The 18650-nt window shown below is 44.3% G+C and overlaps 1 protein-coding gene across 2 annotated transcripts in view; it reads left to right on the top strand.

Moving 5' to 3' along the window:
• Positions 1-2861: 2861 nt before the first annotated feature.
• MID2 (midline 2) overlaps positions 2862-18650 on the top strand; it is a 428499-nt gene continuing 412710 nt past the window's right edge. For both annotated transcript variants that reach the window (XM_077283340.1, XM_077283339.1), the window contains exons 1-2: positions 2862-3325; positions 9022-9731. In XM_077283340.1, the coding sequence (XP_077139455.1) occupies positions 9072-9731 (660 nt within the window). In that variant the 5' untranslated portion in view covers positions 2862-3325; positions 9022-9071. The remainder of the gene's footprint in view (positions 3326-9021; positions 9732-18650) is intronic.

The following is an 18650-nucleotide window of genomic DNA, read 5'->3' as shown; positions in this document are numbered from 1 at the left end:
GGTACCGCTCACAATGACACGCCCCCTGCTGCCTCTATCTGCCGCACGCTCTGTAATGGTGGGTTTTGAAGTTTTTCAGTTAGACTGGGGCTTGGGTAATGACATAGCTCGATTAACAGTTTTGTGCCTAACGGTTATGAGATGATTACCTCAGGGGATGGCGGCCATTTTTACTCCATTATAACCAATGGAGAAAAGTCACTTTCAATAGTTTTCAATGGAGAACGGGATTTTCTTTAATAAAGTCAATTTTCAAAACTTTTCATCCAAGTTTTCACAGTTTTAGACTTCAATCACGGCACACAATACCCGGTGTACGGGTTGGCCCGATCCTATTCGTGACGCCAGTTGTGATGCCTGGGAGACCGAGGTACCCAGCACTAGACCAATGAAGTCTGTCTCTTGAGGGGGATGTCACGAATGGCTTGACCCAGTGCTGTGGTCTCAGTCAATGCACAGTGTAAGGGATATCGTGAAGGAACAGGCACTTACTTGATCAGCAGCAGATCCTCCCAGTAGTGATGATCCCGATCTTGAGTAGATGGTTATTGTCCAAATGAAAGACTGAGGCGTTGAAACGTTTAACCAGTTTACTTCAACATGAAGGGATTTGCAATCAGTACTGTCACCGGAGTCTGTATGAGCACTCTGAATTACTCTGACCTTGTCAAGATTTCTATCTCTTATTATGCGCAGTTTCCATGTGGCCCTGCTGCTGTATGTGAACTGGCTGCCGACTCAATCTGTCCCTCCCAGGTCCTGGTTCGACGGGCAACCCGAGTCCTTTTTGTCAGTTTATCCCCTCTGGGAATACCGCAGAACTATGTGTCTGTTGCTGCGCCTGACCCTAGTGAGGCTGATATCACCTCACGTCTTTCCGGTTGCTGTATTATATATAGTGAATATAGCCGCGGATCCGGTATCCGTCTCTGCGCCTATTCTGGGTAATAATTAATGCTACCTGGTTCTCACAATGTCCTTTCTCTCTATTCTCCTTCTCTTCAGGTCGGTGGTCCTGACTTATCAACCGTCATATGGTTGTTAGAAAATCAGTTGTATGACCTTTCACTCCTAGCTCCTTAGCCCAACTGCCAGTCCTTTTCTCAGACCAGAATAGATCAAGGGGAGTCTCTGGAGCTCCCACTTCTGGCCGGAGATGATAGTGCAGTCTTGCTATTTTAGTATTTGTATTTGGTGTCAATAACTATTTTTGTGGCAAATACCCCTAGGGGCACCACATACTCAAGAACGGGGCCCCAGACATCGCACAGCGGCCCCAGATGTCGCACATCGCACAGGGGCCTTAGATATCGCACAGGGGCCCAAGACATCGCACAGGGGCCCAAGACATCGCACAGGGGCTGCAGACATTGCACAGGGGCCCCAGACATCACACATTGCACAGGGGCCCCAGACATCGCACAGGGGCCCCAGACGTCACACAGGGGCCCCAGACATCACACATCGCACAGGGGCCCCAGACATTGCACAGGGGCCCCAGACATCGCACAGGGGCCCCAGACATCACACAGGATTGAGTGATTTACTCAAGTACGGGGCCCCAGACATCGCACAGGGGGTCCCAAATAGAGCACAGGGGGTCCCAGACAACACACGGGGGGGCAGAGACAGTGCACAGGGGCTCAGTATGCTGTCTCTTGCCCCCTTGCGCGCTGTCTCTGCCCCGTCTGCTGTCTGGGGCCCCATACACTGTCTCTGCCCCCTGTGTGCTGCTAGGGTCCCCATGTGCTGCCTGAGACCCCGTTTGATGCTTGGGGATCCGTTATTGAGTATATCACTCAATGACTCTCAAAGCCTGAAAAATCTGATCTAGAGCAGCTGGGGCATATTCTGACCCGGAGGGGTATAATCTGACCAGGAGGGGTATAATCTGTCCCGAAGGGGTATAATCTGACCCGGAGGGGTATAATCTGGCCCGTAGGGGTATAATCTGACCCAGAGGGGTATAATCTGGCCCGTAGGGGTATAATCTGACCCGGAGGGGTATAATCTGACCCGGAGGGGTATAATCTGGCCCGGAGGGGTATAATCTGGCCCGGAGGGGTATAATCTGACCCAGAGGGGTATAATCTGGCCCGTAGGGGTATAATCTGACCCGGAGGGGTATAATCTGACCCGGAGGGGTATAATCTGGCCCGGAGGGGTATAATCTGGCCCGTAGGGGTATAATCTGACCCAGAGGGGTATAATCTGGCCCGTAGGGGTATAATCTGACCCGGAGGGGTATAATCTGACCCGGAGGGGTATAATCTGGCCCGGAGGGGTATAATCTGGCCCGGAGGGGTATAATCTGACCCGGAGGGGTATAATCTGGCCCGGAGGGGTATAATCTGACCCGGAGGGGTATATTCTGGCCTGTTACACCGGTACCACTATCATTATGCCCATGCCAGAAGCTTCAGAGGATGACTCTTCCTGCATTATACAATGCTACACAATTTCTAATGTTCAGGGTAAAAGAGAGAGAATGGTAAGGAGAGCCGACAATCTTTGGCATCCCGGATGCAGCAGGGACCAGCTCCTCCAGCCGATGCTCCATGTTCTGGGTTGGGCAGTCTCTACGCTCTAGCTCCTGTTATTTGCACATATCGGCCTTTTGTTACTTGTGTATTGTTCTAGATTCTGGTCCAAAATCAAATTATATAAATCTCAGAGGCAAACGCAAAATGTCTGAATTGTATGTTTCTGGTGAAAAGTCTGGTGTGAAATGTTTCCTGCCTGTTGTGTATAGAGCAGATGGGAGGACGCTGCAGTGCCGGTGTGTGGGGGCAGGGGGCGCCCTCTGCCCGTGTATGAGCAGCTGTCCTGCGCTCTGTCTGCCTTACTATGTGCCAGGGAGTGGGAGTGAAGATGGATCAATAGTGGAAGTAACTGCACCGACTGTTACTGTGAATGTCACCCCTCCCGGCTCACACCGAGCCCAGCTCTGCCCCCATCGGATCCTCCAGCACAGCCTGCTCTCTGCACTGTGCACTGACTGTGGGGTGGCAGCAGGACCCTCACCCCGATGATAGGCAGTCTACCGGAGGGGCTGGTGATCTGCTCCCTGCCGCCTATGTGTGTGCAGTGTGGCTACAGGGAGGCTGAGCTAGCCATTTCTGGGAGAAGATTGCCACAGCCTCAAGGATCCCATCAGGAGCAGCAGCAGCAGCATACTAACTAATGACTGATGGTCTCCAGCGACAACTCCCCTCATCATCCGCTGTCCACACTGCGCCCTGCACCTGTCACACCGGCAGCCGGAGCCCCCTGCCGTCAATCAGAGTGATGCCGGAGCAACTATGGCCCCCTGGGAAAGTTACGGGTAATGTATAGCTGTGTACATCCACCTACCGCTATCTATTATCTATCATCTATTATCTATCAGTCTATTATATATTATCTATCATATATCTGTTATCTATCTATTGTCTATTAAATATCTATTATCTATCTATCTATATATCTATTTATCTATTATCTGCTATCTATCTATTATCTATACATCTATTATCTGTCTATCTATTATCTATTAACTATTATCTATCTATCTATCTAAAATATATCTATTATCTATCTATCTATTATCTATCTATCTATCTATCTATCTATCTATCATCTATCTAGCTATCTATTATCTGTCTATCTATTATCTATTAACTATCTTTATCTATCTATATATTATCAATATATCCATATATTATCTATCATCTATCTATTGTCTATTAAATATCTATTATCTATATATCTATATATCTATCCATTTATCTATTATCTGTCTATCTATTATCTATTAACTATTATCTATCTATCTAAAATATATCTATTATCTATCTATCTATTATCTATCTATCTATCTATCATCTATCTAGCTATCTATTATCTGTCTATCTATTATCTATTAACTATCTTTATCTATCTATATATTATCAATATATCCATATATTATCTATCATCTATCTATTGTCTATTAAATATCTATTATCTATATATCTATTATCTATATATATCTATTATCTATCTATTTATCTATTATCTATCATCTATTATCTATCTATCATCTATCTATTGTCTATCATCTATCTATCATCTATCTAGCTATCTATTATCTATCTATCTGTTATCTATTTATTATCTATCATCTATCTGTTATCATCTATCATGTATCTATTATCTATCTATCTATCTATCTATCTATCTATCTATCTATCTATTATCTATCTATCTGTTATCGCTCTATTATCTATCTGTCTTTCTATCTAACTCATACAGCTAGATCCAGATATATTTGGCCAGTGACGGATCTTCGTGATTTCAGCTCTGCAGGCCACTATTTTTGATGTAAAATGAAACAACTGAGATAAGATTGTAGTGGAGACTTTCAGGTTTAATTAAAGGACTTGAAAAAATATCCTGTGAAATGTTTAGAAATTGCAACCATTTTTCTACAGTGAGGGGCTTTTTCTTCACCGTAGCAAGGATCAGCCACCTCTGTTTTCTTCTGTTGACGTCCAGGCCTTTTTCACCACTGTGCTCTTTTTTTTTTTGCAGATTGTACCAAACTGTTGATTTGGCTGCTCCTAACATTTCTGCTATCGCTGATGGATTTCTTCTTTGTTTTATCCTAATGATGGTCTGTTTCTCTCCCATTAAGAGCTCCTATGTCCGCATGTTGTGTGATCACAGCAACATCTTCCCAATGCAAATACCGCACCTGGAATCAGCTCCAGACCTTCTACCTATTTGATGATGGATTAACGAGGGAATAGCACATGCCGCCCAGTAAAATTGTGAGCTCATTGTCCAACTACTTTTGGTCTCTTTAAAAAGAGGCAGCTACACATGAAAGAGCTGTAATTCTTAAATCCTTCCTCCAATTAGGATGTGAATACCCTCAAATTAAAGTTGACAGTGGGCACATTAAGCCTAAATTCATTATATATCTGGATATTAAATATGTTTAGGAAAACAGCTAAAATGCCAAAACTTGTGTCACTGTCCAAATATTTCTTACTCTTTCCTTATCTATCTATCTATGTATCTATCTATCTATCTATCTATCTATCTATCTATCTATCTATCTATCTATCTATCTATCATCTATCTATATATTTATATATTATCTAGCTATCATCTATCTAGCTATCTATCATCTATATTATCTATTATCTATGTATTATCTATCTATCACCTATCTATCTTAATATCTATTATCTATCTATCTATCATTTATCTATCATCTATCTATCTATCTATCTATCTATCTATCTATCGTCTATCTATTATCTATCATCTATCTATCTATTATCTATATATCTATTATATATCTATTATCTATCTATTATTTATTATCTATGTATTATCTATCTATTATCTATCTATCTGTCTATCTATCACCTATCTATCTTAATATCTATTATCTATCTATCTATCTATCTATCTATCATTTATCTATCTATCTATCATCTATCTACCTATCTATCTATCTATCTATCTATCTATCTATCTATCTATCATCTATCTATCATCTATCTATCTATCTATCTATCTATTTATCTATCTATCTATCAACTATTATCTATCTATTAACTATCTATCTATCTATTATTTATCTATTATCTATTAAGTATTTATTATCTATCTATTATATCTATTATCTATCTATATATCTATTATCTATATATTATCTATGTATTATCTATCTATCATATATTATCTATCTTCTATTATCTATCTATCTATCTATCTATCATTTATTATCTATGTATTATCTATCTATCTATCTATCTATCTATCTATCTATTATATATCTATTATCTATCTATTATTTATTATCTATATATTATCTATCTATTATCTATCTATCATCTATCTATTGTCTATCTATCATCTATCTATCTATCTATCTATCTATCTATCTATCTATCTATCATCTATCTATTTATCTATCTATCATCTATTATCTATTATCTATCTATCTATCTATCTATCTATTATTTATCTATTATCTATTAACTATTTATTGTGCTTTATTCTGTGCTGTGCGCGCTGCATGAATATATTCTGCACATTGTTCAAATCCTGACACTATAAGTTGTGGCTGGTATGGATAGTATGTCACTGCCGGTCAGTCCTGATGGCCAGACACACATCACAGCCTGGTAGATATTCCCAGGACATGGAGTGTGCTGTGTGTCCTCCTCTCGTGTTCTCCTCTCGTGTCCTCCTCTCGTGTTCTCCTCTCGTGTTCTCCTCTCGTGTCCTCCTCTCGTGTCCTCCTCTCGTGTTCTCCTCTCGTGTTCTCCTCTCGTGTCCTCCTCTCGTGTCCTCCTCTCGTGTTCTCCTCTCGTGTTCTCCTCTCGTGTCCTCCTCTCGTGTTCTCCTCTCGTGTCCTCCTCTCGTGTTCTCCTCTCGTGTCCTCTCGTGTTCTCCTCTCGTGTCCTCTCGTGTCCTCCTCTCGTATCTTCCTCTTCTGCCCTCCTCTCGTGCCCTCCTCTCGTGTGCTCCTCTTGTGTTCTCCTCTTGTGTCCTCCTCTCGTGTCCTCCCCTCGTGTTCTTCTCTCGTATCCTCCTCTCGTGTCCTCCTCTGGTGTCCTCCTCTCGTGTTCTCCTCTGGTGTCCTCCTCTCGTGTCCTCCTCTCGTATCCTCGTATCCTCCTCTCGTGTCCTCCTCTCATGTTCTCCTCTCGTGTCCTCCTCTTGTGTCCTCCCCTCGTGTTCTCTCGTGTTCTCCTCTCGTGTCCTCCTCTTGTATTCTCCTCGTGTCCTCCTCTCGTGTCCTCCTCTCGTGTTCTCCTCTCGTGTCCTCCTCTCGTGTCCTCCTCTCGTACTCTCCTCGTGTCCTCCTCTCGTGTCCTCCTCTCGTGTTCTCCTCTCGTGTCCTCCTCTCGTGTTCTCCTCTCGTGTCCTCCTCTCGTGTCCTCCTCTCGTATCCTCCTCTCGTGTCCTCAGTGTATGGCGTCACTTCTGCATTACACTTTGCTTTGGTTGTTGTGCTGCTTTTCGTCTTCTCTCTGTGTCCACACATCACACAGATCTATGGTCAGTGGAGCAATATTTGGCGCAGGGATCGGTTGCTTTCTGCTGAGCTCCTTTAGATGCTGTGACAGATTAGATACTCCGTGTTCTGGCTTATATCTAACCTCATTACAAAGCATTAGTGAGCGCCGTTCTGGCAAATCCAGGGCCGGATGCTGAAGTCAGATCATTGTCGTCTCCTATCACATCTGTAAGACAATTTTCAGGGTGAAGACAATTGCCCACATCTGCTATTTCTGTTGCATCAGATGTCTGGCGTCAGTTGCAGATTTGTGCTCTTTACAGTTTACGTCTTAGATGTACGTAGAAAAAAAGGGTGTTTATTTTACAAATCAAAAAACTCCCTATTATTAGGTTCAATTCATTGGTATAAGGTGAGGTAGGTAAAAGTTGTCATAAGTGGAGGAGAATGTGAATATTTGAGATTGCACCAGAGGTCGTGGTCCAACATGGTCCCTGAGGTGCAACAGAGGACAATCCCATGAGCACCTGAATGTGCAGCAAATCGACAATAGTCTTAAAGAAAATCTGTCATCAGATTTTTGCCACCTATTCTGAGGGCAGTATAATACAGGGACAGAGACCCTGATTCCGGCAATATATTACTTACTGGCCTGCTTTCTATAGTTTTTATAAAATTAAAGTTTTATCAGCAGGAGATTATCACTAAAGGACTGGTAACCCTGGTGTCAGGTAGTCCTCCATATTCATGAGCTCTGTTTAGCCCCGCCTCCACCACTGATTGGCAACTTTCTGGCTATGCACGTTGTTCACAGAAAGCAGCCAATCAGTGGAGCGGACGGAGTTATACAGAGCTCAGCAGTAAGAGAATTTCTATTCCAGGAATCAGCGACAGATTCCTTTTCAGTGATTTTTATTTTAGCATAATCAGTGAATTAGTGGTGGTCCAAGATCTCACATTATGCTAAAGGGACCTCCCCACATGTGTCACTTTCATTGAATTGATCCTCTGAGACATTAAAGAAAACCTGACAGCTGATACATATGGTGTGACCATGGGCAGCAAGTGAAAGGCAGTGGTTGTGTGATCTCAGCCAAGTAAGTGAGACACAGTCCACAGCAAAATATACGCAGAAAGCTAACGGGGATTAATCTGCTCCAGAGACTAGTCATAAAAACGGGTCATCGATGGCCTCTCCCCACCCGCTGACTGTGACTGACAGGTCTTTTCCTATATACACACGCAGTGAGATACCAATCACTTTAAGGCGGAGGGAAGATGTTTGGGATCCTCCTGACTGACTGATCTCTACCTGGCTGCTTTTAAAGTATGTTTTGCTCTGAAACACTCCAATGTTTTAGCCTGAAACATGCATGGATGAACATATGCAGCCAGTGTCTGACACATGCTGTCTGTGGATTGGGCAGCATATATCAGCTGTCAGGTGGTGTGAGAAACTATCAACTGTATAGAAATCAATTTGATGGAGAGAGCTGACTGGGATGTTAGGAGTTAACTCTTCTGGAATGTTACTATTACTCACACTAAGCCAGTGTTTGGGCAATCACTAGAGCCGAGCTACAAGAAAACCAGCTGTACAGTATGAAAGACAAAAGCTCTAATTGGAGTACAATGAAAACAGATAGAAAAAGCAAGTCAATTACAAACTTGCTTATTTTCATGCTGTCTGATCTTTAACTTCACCAATTTAATAACATGAGAATAGCCCTTTAATAACTACTGATTACCAGAGGTCTCAGTTGTCAGGTAGGAAAACTGCTTTAAATTATGCACTTGGATTGTTACTTGTTCACTGCTCTATACGGACTAGTCATTAATATCTAAGTCCTAAGTCCTTGCATTTACTATGTACATTTAGACTTTGTATCATTCCTCCGTACATTGTATTCTTTCACTGCAGCTTTTTGCATCCCATCCTCGGTTATGTATCTAATAGAATTGTACATGATAGTGCCAGAAAATTGGATCTGCTTAAAAACTAAAACTGTGCTTTCATTTAGGTAAAAAATGACTCTGAAGATCTCCTAAATCTGGAATGGTTTAGCCAAACATGGAAACACTGGAGTCAGAACTAACCTGCCCAATATGTCTGGAGCTCTTTGAGGACCCCCTTCTGCTTCCATGTGCTCATAGCCTGTGTTTCACCTGTGCCCACCGTATACTGGTTTCTGGAAATCCTTCCAGTGAAATAGTGGAACCTGTTCCAGCCTTTCAGTGTCCAACCTGCAGATATGTCATCGCTCTTAATCATCGTGGTCTGGAAGGGTTGAAACGCAACGTGACTTTACAAAACATTATTGACCGCTTTCAGAAGGCCTCTCTGAGCGTGCCAAGTTCTCCCGGGGACGAAAATCGAGACAAAATCTACAAAAGTATCCCGATCATGGCAACTGAAAGAATTCCATGCCAGTTCTGCGAGGTGGAGCCACCGAGAGATGCGGTGAAGACATGTATCACTTGTGAGGTGTCCTATTGTGACCGCTGTCTACGTGCAACGCACCCGAACAAGAAGCCTTTTACCAGTCACCGCCTGGTGGCACCAGTACCAGACGCACATTTCCGTGGACTTGTTTGCCTGGAACATGAGAATGAGAAGGTTAATATGTACTGTACTGTAGACGATCAGCTTATTTGTGCCTTATGCAAATTAGTTGGCAGACACAGAGAACATCAGGTGGCTTCATTAAGTGATCGGTATGAAAAACTAAAGGTAAGACATAACCTACATAGTAATTATGGTTATTAAAGTTGTAGCAGCCATCTGTGTGCTGCGCACTTGTGTGGTGGTCGACGGTGCCAGGCAGATACGTGCAAGTTCCCACCATGCTCATCTATGGTGCCAACTGCTCTGATTCCCTCAACCCCTTCGGTCCTCGCCCACAAACCCTAAACTCAACTTTAGGAGCTACATAATGTAGTTACTTCGGTAGACCAAACCCTTTGAAGTGGATATCCAGTGAAGACAAGGTATCACCTATGATAACTGATAGATCGGTGGAGGTGCGACTGCAGGGCGCCGCACTGATCAGCAGAATGTGACACTATTATCCCTGGTGGACTGGAGTGGCAGTGCTCATGCCTGGGCGTGGCTCCATTTATTCCCTTTGACAAACCTTTTGCTCAATTTCGTAGAAAATGAAATTCAGCAGTAGTAATAGTGCTCTGTTCTGCTGATCACTGCTGGAAACTGTGGTCAAACCCCCACCTATCTGTGAGCTAGTGCCTATCATGTGGTTTCTTATTTTTTATATTAGGGGGTTTTCTAGGCAAGGCCTAAGGCTTTGGTCATACTGTGGCTTCTAACCGCAGCCACTCCGTTTATTTCCTTTGCGCCTGAGAAACCTTTAGCTCCACTTCATAGAAAATGAAATTCAGCAGTAGTAATAGTGGTCTGTTCTGCTGATCACCGCTGGAAACCGTGGTCAAACCCCCAATGATCTGTGAGCTAGCGCCTAACTTGTGGTTTCTTATATTAGGGTTTTTTGTAGGCAAGGCCTAAGGCTGTGGTCATGCTACGGCTTCTAACCGCAGCTGCTCAGTGTCGCTGCAGTCTTTTTACTGTTTTCCTGCATAATTACTTAAAGGGAATCTGTCATCAGCTTTTTGCCACCTAATCTCAGAGCAGCATGTAGAGGCAGAAACCCTGATTACAGTGATGTGTCCCTTACTGAGCTGCTTGCTGTAGTTTTTATAAAATCACTGTTTTACCAACAGGAGATTATCACTACAGGACAAGTAAACCTGCTGCCTGGTAGTACAACCACGCCTCCATCACTCATTGGTAGATTTCTGACAATGCAGAGTGCAGCACACAGAAAGCAGCCAATCAGTGATGTGGGCGGGGTTATACAGAGCTCAGCATTTAGAGAACTGCTAGATCTGCAGAAGGAAGAACTGTTTTTAATTAAAACTGCAGCACCCAGTAAGTGACACATTGTAAGTATCAGGGTCTCTGTCCCTACATTATGCTGCTCTCAGATAGGGTAGCAAAAACCTGGTGCCAGATTCTGTAGATCTTGTAGAGAAGCAGCTGTTTGTGAAGTACGGTGCAGTTGATCATTATGGCTGGGTGGTTTTACAGGTGCAACGGCTTTTTCCAGGCTAGATTAAGTGATTGTGCATGGAAACGGTAAAAAGACCCCAGCGGCACGAAGCGGCTGCATGTAAAAGCCACAGCATGTCCGCCGCGTGTGATCGCAGACTAAAGGTTACACAATATAATTACTTGTGGAGCTTTGTCATCATACGAGGTAATGCATTCCGCTCTGTATAAATGGAGGGAGACAGAGGAGCTGCCGGCGCTGGGCTTCCGTTACATTGTATACCATCTTGGCAGAGCATCATGACTTTCCTATTTTACATCACTGTGACACTTTGCCCATGGGGGTTCAGTGCTTCCGTTACAATCAGGGGCATGAAGAAAGAGGCGCCATGCCACCACTGGAGAGTTAGGGAACCGCTGGCAGTCCAGGTTGGCCTCATCTCCTGATATGTCAGAAGAGCATGCAGTGAGAGGGGATCTTTACAGTTACAGCAGGACTTCAGGCATGGAAGTGGAAAATGTCAGAAGCAGGAGTGGGTATGCCATTGGTGTAACCTGTGAAGCGGCACAGGGGCCCTAGAGGTTAGGGGGCACTGTCATCCCCAAAGCTGGTAGGATTGTGCCCTGTAAAGGGCCCCTATATTGTCCATGCGCAGGGCGGTACAGTGGGTGAGGCTCTCATCTCTAGTGCCCACCGTTACATGACAGCGGGGGTCCTGGTGGGTGTGTGGACTTGTGCTGTGAGTGACTAAAAAAAGGCGAGCAGCATCCAATCCAGGTGAAAAAGTAGAAAGTTCTTTATTCTGCCTCAATACATACAACGTTTCAACCAACGTTTCCACTCTTTAGTTGTGAGTATTTGTCCAATTGGGTCTGTGGACTTTGGAGCGTGCATCCCGACCATCTGAAGTGCTGTCAGTCGCTGCTTTTCTGTATACCGTTTATGCTGTGAGTGAGTCTATGCTCGTGCAGGTTCTCGTTTGCCAGGACCAGACATTCCACAGTTCAATGATGGAGACGACCAGTCAAAATAAACTCTTTACTGAACGGGGATTTGGTAGAGAAAATACACAAGACATAACGGGTACATGGTCCTATGGACGTTTCCTCTACAACTCAAAGCATTTTCCACAGTTTCCTTCCTTAGTAGTTTACTCCAGAGCTCCCTATGTCCACTGCTTCTTCCAACTTCACCACCACCCAGCTTTAAAGAGAACCTGTCAGCAGGATTTTGCTGTGTAAACTACAGACAGTGCCATATTAGTGCTGTAATACTGATTAAAATGATTCCTGCGGTGAAGAAATCCATTTTGAACTTCTTGTGTAATCAGTGTTTAAAGTTAGGGGCAGGACTATGAGGCGGGACTATGTCATAGGACAATGTGACGGGATTGTGGGGCGGGACTATGTCATGGGACAAAGTGATGGGACTATGGGGCGGGACTATGTCATGGGACAATGTGATGGGACTGTGGGGCGGGACTATGTCATGGGACAATGTGACGGGATTGTGGGGCGGGACTATGACATGGGACAATGTGATGGGACTATGAGCGGGACTATTTCATTGGACAATGTGATGGGACTGTGGGGCAGAACTATGTCATGGGACAATGTGATGGGACTGTGTGGCGGGACTATGTCATGGGACAATGTGATGGGACTGTGGGGCGGGACTATGGGGCTGGACTATGTCATGGGACAATGTGATGGGACTATGGGGCGGGACTACGTCATGGGACAATGTGATGGGACTATGGGGCGGGACTACGTCATGGGACAATGTGATGGGACTATGGGGCGGGACTACGTCATGGGACAAAGTGACGGGACTATGGGCGGGACTATGTCATAGGACAATGTGATGGGACTGTGGGGCGGGACTATTTCATGGGACAATGTGATGGGACTGTGGGGCGGGACTATTTCATGGGACAATGTGATGGGGCTGTGGGGCGGGACTATGTCATGGGACAATGTGATGGGACTGTGGGGCGGGACTATGTCATGGGACAATGTGATGGGACTATGGGGCGGGACTATGTCATGGGACAATGTGATAGGACTATGAGCGGAACTATGTCATGGGACAATGTGATGGGACTGTGTGGCTGGACTAGGTCATGGGACAATGTGATTGGACTGTGTTGGATGGTACTATGGGGCGGGACTATGTCATGGGACAATGTGATGGGACTATGGGGCGGGACTACGTCATGGGACAATGTGATGGGACTATGGGGCAGGACTATGTCATGGGACAATGTGACGGGACTATGGGCGGGAATATGTCATTGGACAATGTGATGGGACTGTGGGGCAGAACTATGTCATGGGACAATGTGATGGGACTATAGGGCGGGACTATGTCATGGGACAATGTGATGGGACTATGGGGCGGGACTACGTCATGGGACAATGTGATGGGACTATGGGGCGGGACTATGACATGGGACAATGTGATGGGACTATGAGCGGGACTATGTCATGGGACAATGTGATGGGACTGTGGGGCGGGACTATGTCATGGGACAATGTGATGGGACTGTGGGGCGGGACTATGTCATGGGACAATGTGACGGGACTATGGGCGGGACTATGTCATTGGACAATGTGATGGGACTGTGGGGCAGAACTATGTCATGGGACAATGTGATGGGACTGTGTGGCGGGACTATGTCATGGGACAATGTGATGGGACTGTGGGGCGGGACTATGGGGCTGGACTATGTCATGGGACAATGTGATTGGACTGTGTTGGATGGTACTATGGGGCGGGACTATGTCATGGGACAATGTGATGGGACTGTGGGGTGGGACTATGGGGCGGGACTATGAAGTTGGACTATGGGGTGGGACTATGGAGCTGGACTATGTGGTGGGACTATGGGGCTGGACTATGGGGCGGGACTATGGAGTTGGACTATGGGGTGGGACTATGGGGCGGGACTATGGAGTTGGAGTATGTGGTGGGACTATGGGGCGGGACTATGGAGTTGGACTATGTGTTGGGAGTATGGGGCTGGACTATGGGGCTGGACTATGGGGCAGGACTATGGAGTTGGACTATGTGGTGGGACTATGGGGCGGGACTGTGGACAATCTCTTCTGCTTCTGGCCCCTCTGCCTCCTGCAGGAATCACAGGTCACTGATTCGTCCCTGATCTGCCTCCTATTTTAAGTCTTGAAGATGTGAGGTACTTTCTTTTGTCTGCAAAAACATTAGGTCTCCATCAAAATGGCATCGGCACAGTCGTATTTAAAAGTCCATACTAATTCTCAATCTGCGCATGATCCATCCATGGTGCCCAGCGCAATGTTTATAGTCTCCTCTTCAGCATGGTCTCTTCTGGGCAGAAGAGGAGACAGTAAACATTGTGCAGGTCCTCTGGGCACGGTGGGAGGCACTGCTTGCCTTGGACTTTTAAGGTCACCCACTATTCACTCCTGAACCTATCTAACTCTCTTACAGGAAATGATCACTTTCCCTATAAAAAATAACCGCTTCCCACTCTGGGCTAGTCCCAAACATTAACTTTTCCTACAGTGAAACTGCACGTCATTAACACATAACACTGTTCACATGACATCACAATATTGCATTATATATTACATTTCACATTACACCACATGACAACAATAAACTTGTTTCTTCAATTGGGAAACGTGAGTAGCACGTCCATATCCTTACATCCGCACCTGAAGCCAAGATAAGTTGGGGGCCCCGCAACCTCCATTCATGAGTTAAGAGGGGGATGGTATGAAGCATCATTTAAAAGGGGTCTATTAGTTGTCTTTTGGATCACTTTCTTTTATGTCCATTCAATAAAATGTAAAAATATTTTTAAGGAAATGTGTCACCATATTTTGCCACCTATTCTGAGAGCAGCACAACGTAGTGGCAGAGACCCTGATTCCAGCGATGTATCACTTACTGGGCTGCTTGTTATAGTTTACATAAAATCACAGCATTATCAGCAGGAGATTTTCACTAGAGGACTAGTAAACCTGCTGTCATATCATCCTCCGTATTCATAAGCTCTGTATAACCTGTCCCCATCACTAATTGGCAGCTTTCTGCCTATGCACAGTGTACACAGAAAGCTACTAATCAGCGGTGTGGGCGGGTTTATATAGGGCTCAGCATTCAGAGATCTGCAGCAGATAGCCCACAGCAGATCAGCAACTCTCTGGAATCAGGGTCTCTGTCCCTACATTATGCTGCTCTCAGATGGTGTGGCAATAACCTGGTGACAAATTCCCTTTAAAAACTCTTGCCCATAACATTTCTATTCCTTGAAAATACATTGGCCCTAGATAAGGTAAGGCTGCAGTTCTGTAGAAACTATTTTTACTAAGGATTGATGGCTGAGTCTGATGTGTCCAGCAGCTGCTATTGTCACCTGAAATGGATCTGAATGTGCATGTTCACCCCACCTTATATAAAAGTGTAGCGTCTATTCACAGATACAGTGACAGAATGGGAAGTGGATTTGTGGAGAGCATACTGTCATTATTCCGGCCGTTTCAAATATAACAGTATAGAGTCTGGTCACAGGTACAGTGACAGAATGGGAAGTGGATTTATGGAGAGCGTACTGTTATTATTCCGGCCGTTTCACATATAACAGCATAGAGTCTGGTCACAGATATAGTGACAGAATGGGAAGTGGATTTGTGGAGAGCGCACTGTCGTTATTCCCGACCATGTCACATATAAAAGTGTAGAGTCTGGTCACAGATACACTGACAGAATGGGAAGTGGATTTGTGGAGAGCGAACTGTCATTATTCCGGCAATTTCACATATAACAGTATAGAGTCTGGTCACAGATACAATGTCAGAATGGGAAGTGGATTTGTGGAGAGTGCACTGTCATTATTCCTGGCCGTGTCACATATAAAAGTGTATTGTCTGTTCACAGATACACTGACAGAATGGGAAGTGGATTTGTGGAGAGCGCACTGTCATTATTCCGGCCGTTTCACATATAAGAGTATAGAGTCTGGTCACAGATACAGTGACAGAATGGGAAATGGATTTGTGAAGAGTGCACTGTCATTACTCCCCACCGTGTCACATGTAAAAGTGTAGTGTCTGTTCACAGATACAGTGATAGAATGGGGAGTGGATTTGTGGAGAGTGCACTGTCATTACTCCCCACCGTGTCACATATAAAAGTGTAGCGTCTGTTCACAGATACAGTGACAGAATGGGGAGTGGATTTGTGGAGAGTGCACTGTCATTACTCCCCACCGTGTCACATGCTACATGGATATCACTGTGATGGTCATGGGGACACTCTGCAGGTGAACAGTGATTAGAGAGCTGTTGTCTCCTGTCATCATCGAGGTGTTCCCACCTTAATTTCTTTCTGCTCATTGATGTAGGTACGTATGAGTATCTTGGTGCTCTCCATCAGGATGGTGGAGGAACGTGCAGCAGAATGTGAAGGATGAGTGACATAACCACTATAGGGCTATAGAGGCCAGCAGCACGGTGTGTGACCGCCGAGAGGAACAATCAGAGGAAAAGTATCATAGAAACACGTCACCATGTCTGTATTATTTTATTATATTACCTCTTATTCAAGTATTTTTTATTGAGTTTATTAGGTATGGAATTATTAAAACAAATTATATTATAAAAAAACAAGTAAAGGGCAATTATAAGGCCGGCCTCACACTGGGCGTAAGACAATACGCCACGTATTATACGTCCGTACTACGGCCGTAATACGGAGAAATGTTCCCAAAATATTGATCCGTAGTCAGGGTGTGTCAGCGTATTTTGGCATCCTCCGTATGTAATCCGTATGGCATCCGTACTGCGAGATTTTCGCGCAGGCTTGCAAAACCGACATCTAATGGATTTATGTGCTCAAATGTTCGGGAAAACATATATACAGTATATATATATATATATATATATATATATGTCATTGAGACACATATATATATATTCTGTATTTAGATTTCATTCAGCGCGAACCGTAATATACGGCTAATAGGAGCAGCCCCATTGAGAATAATTGTGCCGTTTGTTTGGCGAGTTTTACGGACGTAATTTCTGCGCTCTTACGTCCGTAAAACTCGCTAGTGTGAGGCCGGCCTAAAAGTGAGTAAGGGAGGAAAGAAAAAGGGTGAGGAAGGAATATGGGGGAAAACAGGTAGAAAGGGAAAAGGAAGGAGAAAAGAAAAAGGAATCTATTTATTAATTTATGGTAATCGAACAAGTCATTAAACAACGTAGTGTATTATCATTCACCAAACATTTGTCATATACTTGTAAAAAGCATGTCGGCAGTATTATTCTGCCAGTCACCGAAGAGCAGCTAATATCTTATCTCTCTCGCTCCAGGCAGAGATGATGGAAACTTCTTCTTCCAATGAGACCGTGTTCTTTAATATTTTAGAATTGTGGCATTCTATAAACAGTATATACAGGTATATATGTAATTGTGCTCGTATTGACTGTGTGTCGCTGTTCTTTCTGTGATAATACTATCAGTTGTGAGAATGGCCGTTCTCTTCCAGACTGTGGCTATGACTTGTGCTCAATAAGATATGAGCGATAATGGACTTTTGGTCTTTCAGCAGTTTGTTGATACTTAATGAAAGTGATGAGAGATGATAATAACAACATCACTATTGTAAAAAGGAATTTAGTATAAAGAAAGACATGAAGGGAATAATCCATATGGGACACGTAGCTGTATAGAATTAGTAACACAAGTGTGAATACCGGCAAATAAAGTCACAGATGGAGTATGCCGCAATATACAACTAAAGGTCACATGTAATGAATAAAGTGCGTGGAGTCCATCAATAGGAGCCAATAATGACCTAAAGTCCTCTGGGGACAGAGACACGAGAGGAGCGTAGAAGCCCCTAGACCAGTGTTTCTCAACTCCAGTCCTCAAGACCCACCAACAAGTCATGTTCTCAGGATTTCCTTACCACTGCTAGGTGATGGAATTAATGCTTGAGCAGGTGATGAAATGATCACCTATGCAATACTAAGGAAACCCTGAAAACATGACGTGTTGGTGAGTCTTGAGGACTGGAGTTGAGAAACACTGCCCTAGATGCACGTTTCGCTGCACTGGACTTCATCAGGAGCACTTTATACTGGCCGCACCATCTCGTTAGGTAATTACCGTACCTTATTTTAATTAGGGACCTGATCTCATTACGCCACGTTTGTCCAATGAGGGGCAGCCCGTTTAAGTGCCTGCCAAGATCTCTGGCAGTAGAAACAAGCTCTATTAGAGAAAAGATGGAGGAGCGACATGTAAGAGTAAAGAGTTTTTTCCATAAAACCTCATGTAAATGTGTATGATATGTTGATGCGGCTGCTTGTAAAAGAGGCATCATGAGACAAACCCCTGTAAGATCTGTGAAGTAGCTGTGATTTTCCATAGATGTAGTGCCAGGGCTGTGATTCTCAGAACAGGTTTGCTTTGCCTGAAGCAATTTAATGTCACACACATCCTGAAACTCCAGACTGCAGACGTAGCCGTGCTGAATCCACAATTTACCTTTAGTGTGCTATACCCATGGCTGAGCAGTGTGCCGGAGGTTGTGC

Source organism: Ranitomeya variabilis, chromosome 2, assembly GCF_051348905.1.
Source record: "Ranitomeya variabilis isolate aRanVar5 chromosome 2, aRanVar5.hap1, whole genome shotgun sequence".
NCBI classification, from domain to species: domain Eukaryota; kingdom Metazoa; phylum Chordata; class Amphibia; order Anura; family Dendrobatidae; genus Ranitomeya; species Ranitomeya variabilis.
The sequence above is the reverse complement of the archived record's forward strand: the minus strand, read 5'-3'. Positions and strand labels throughout refer to the sequence as shown.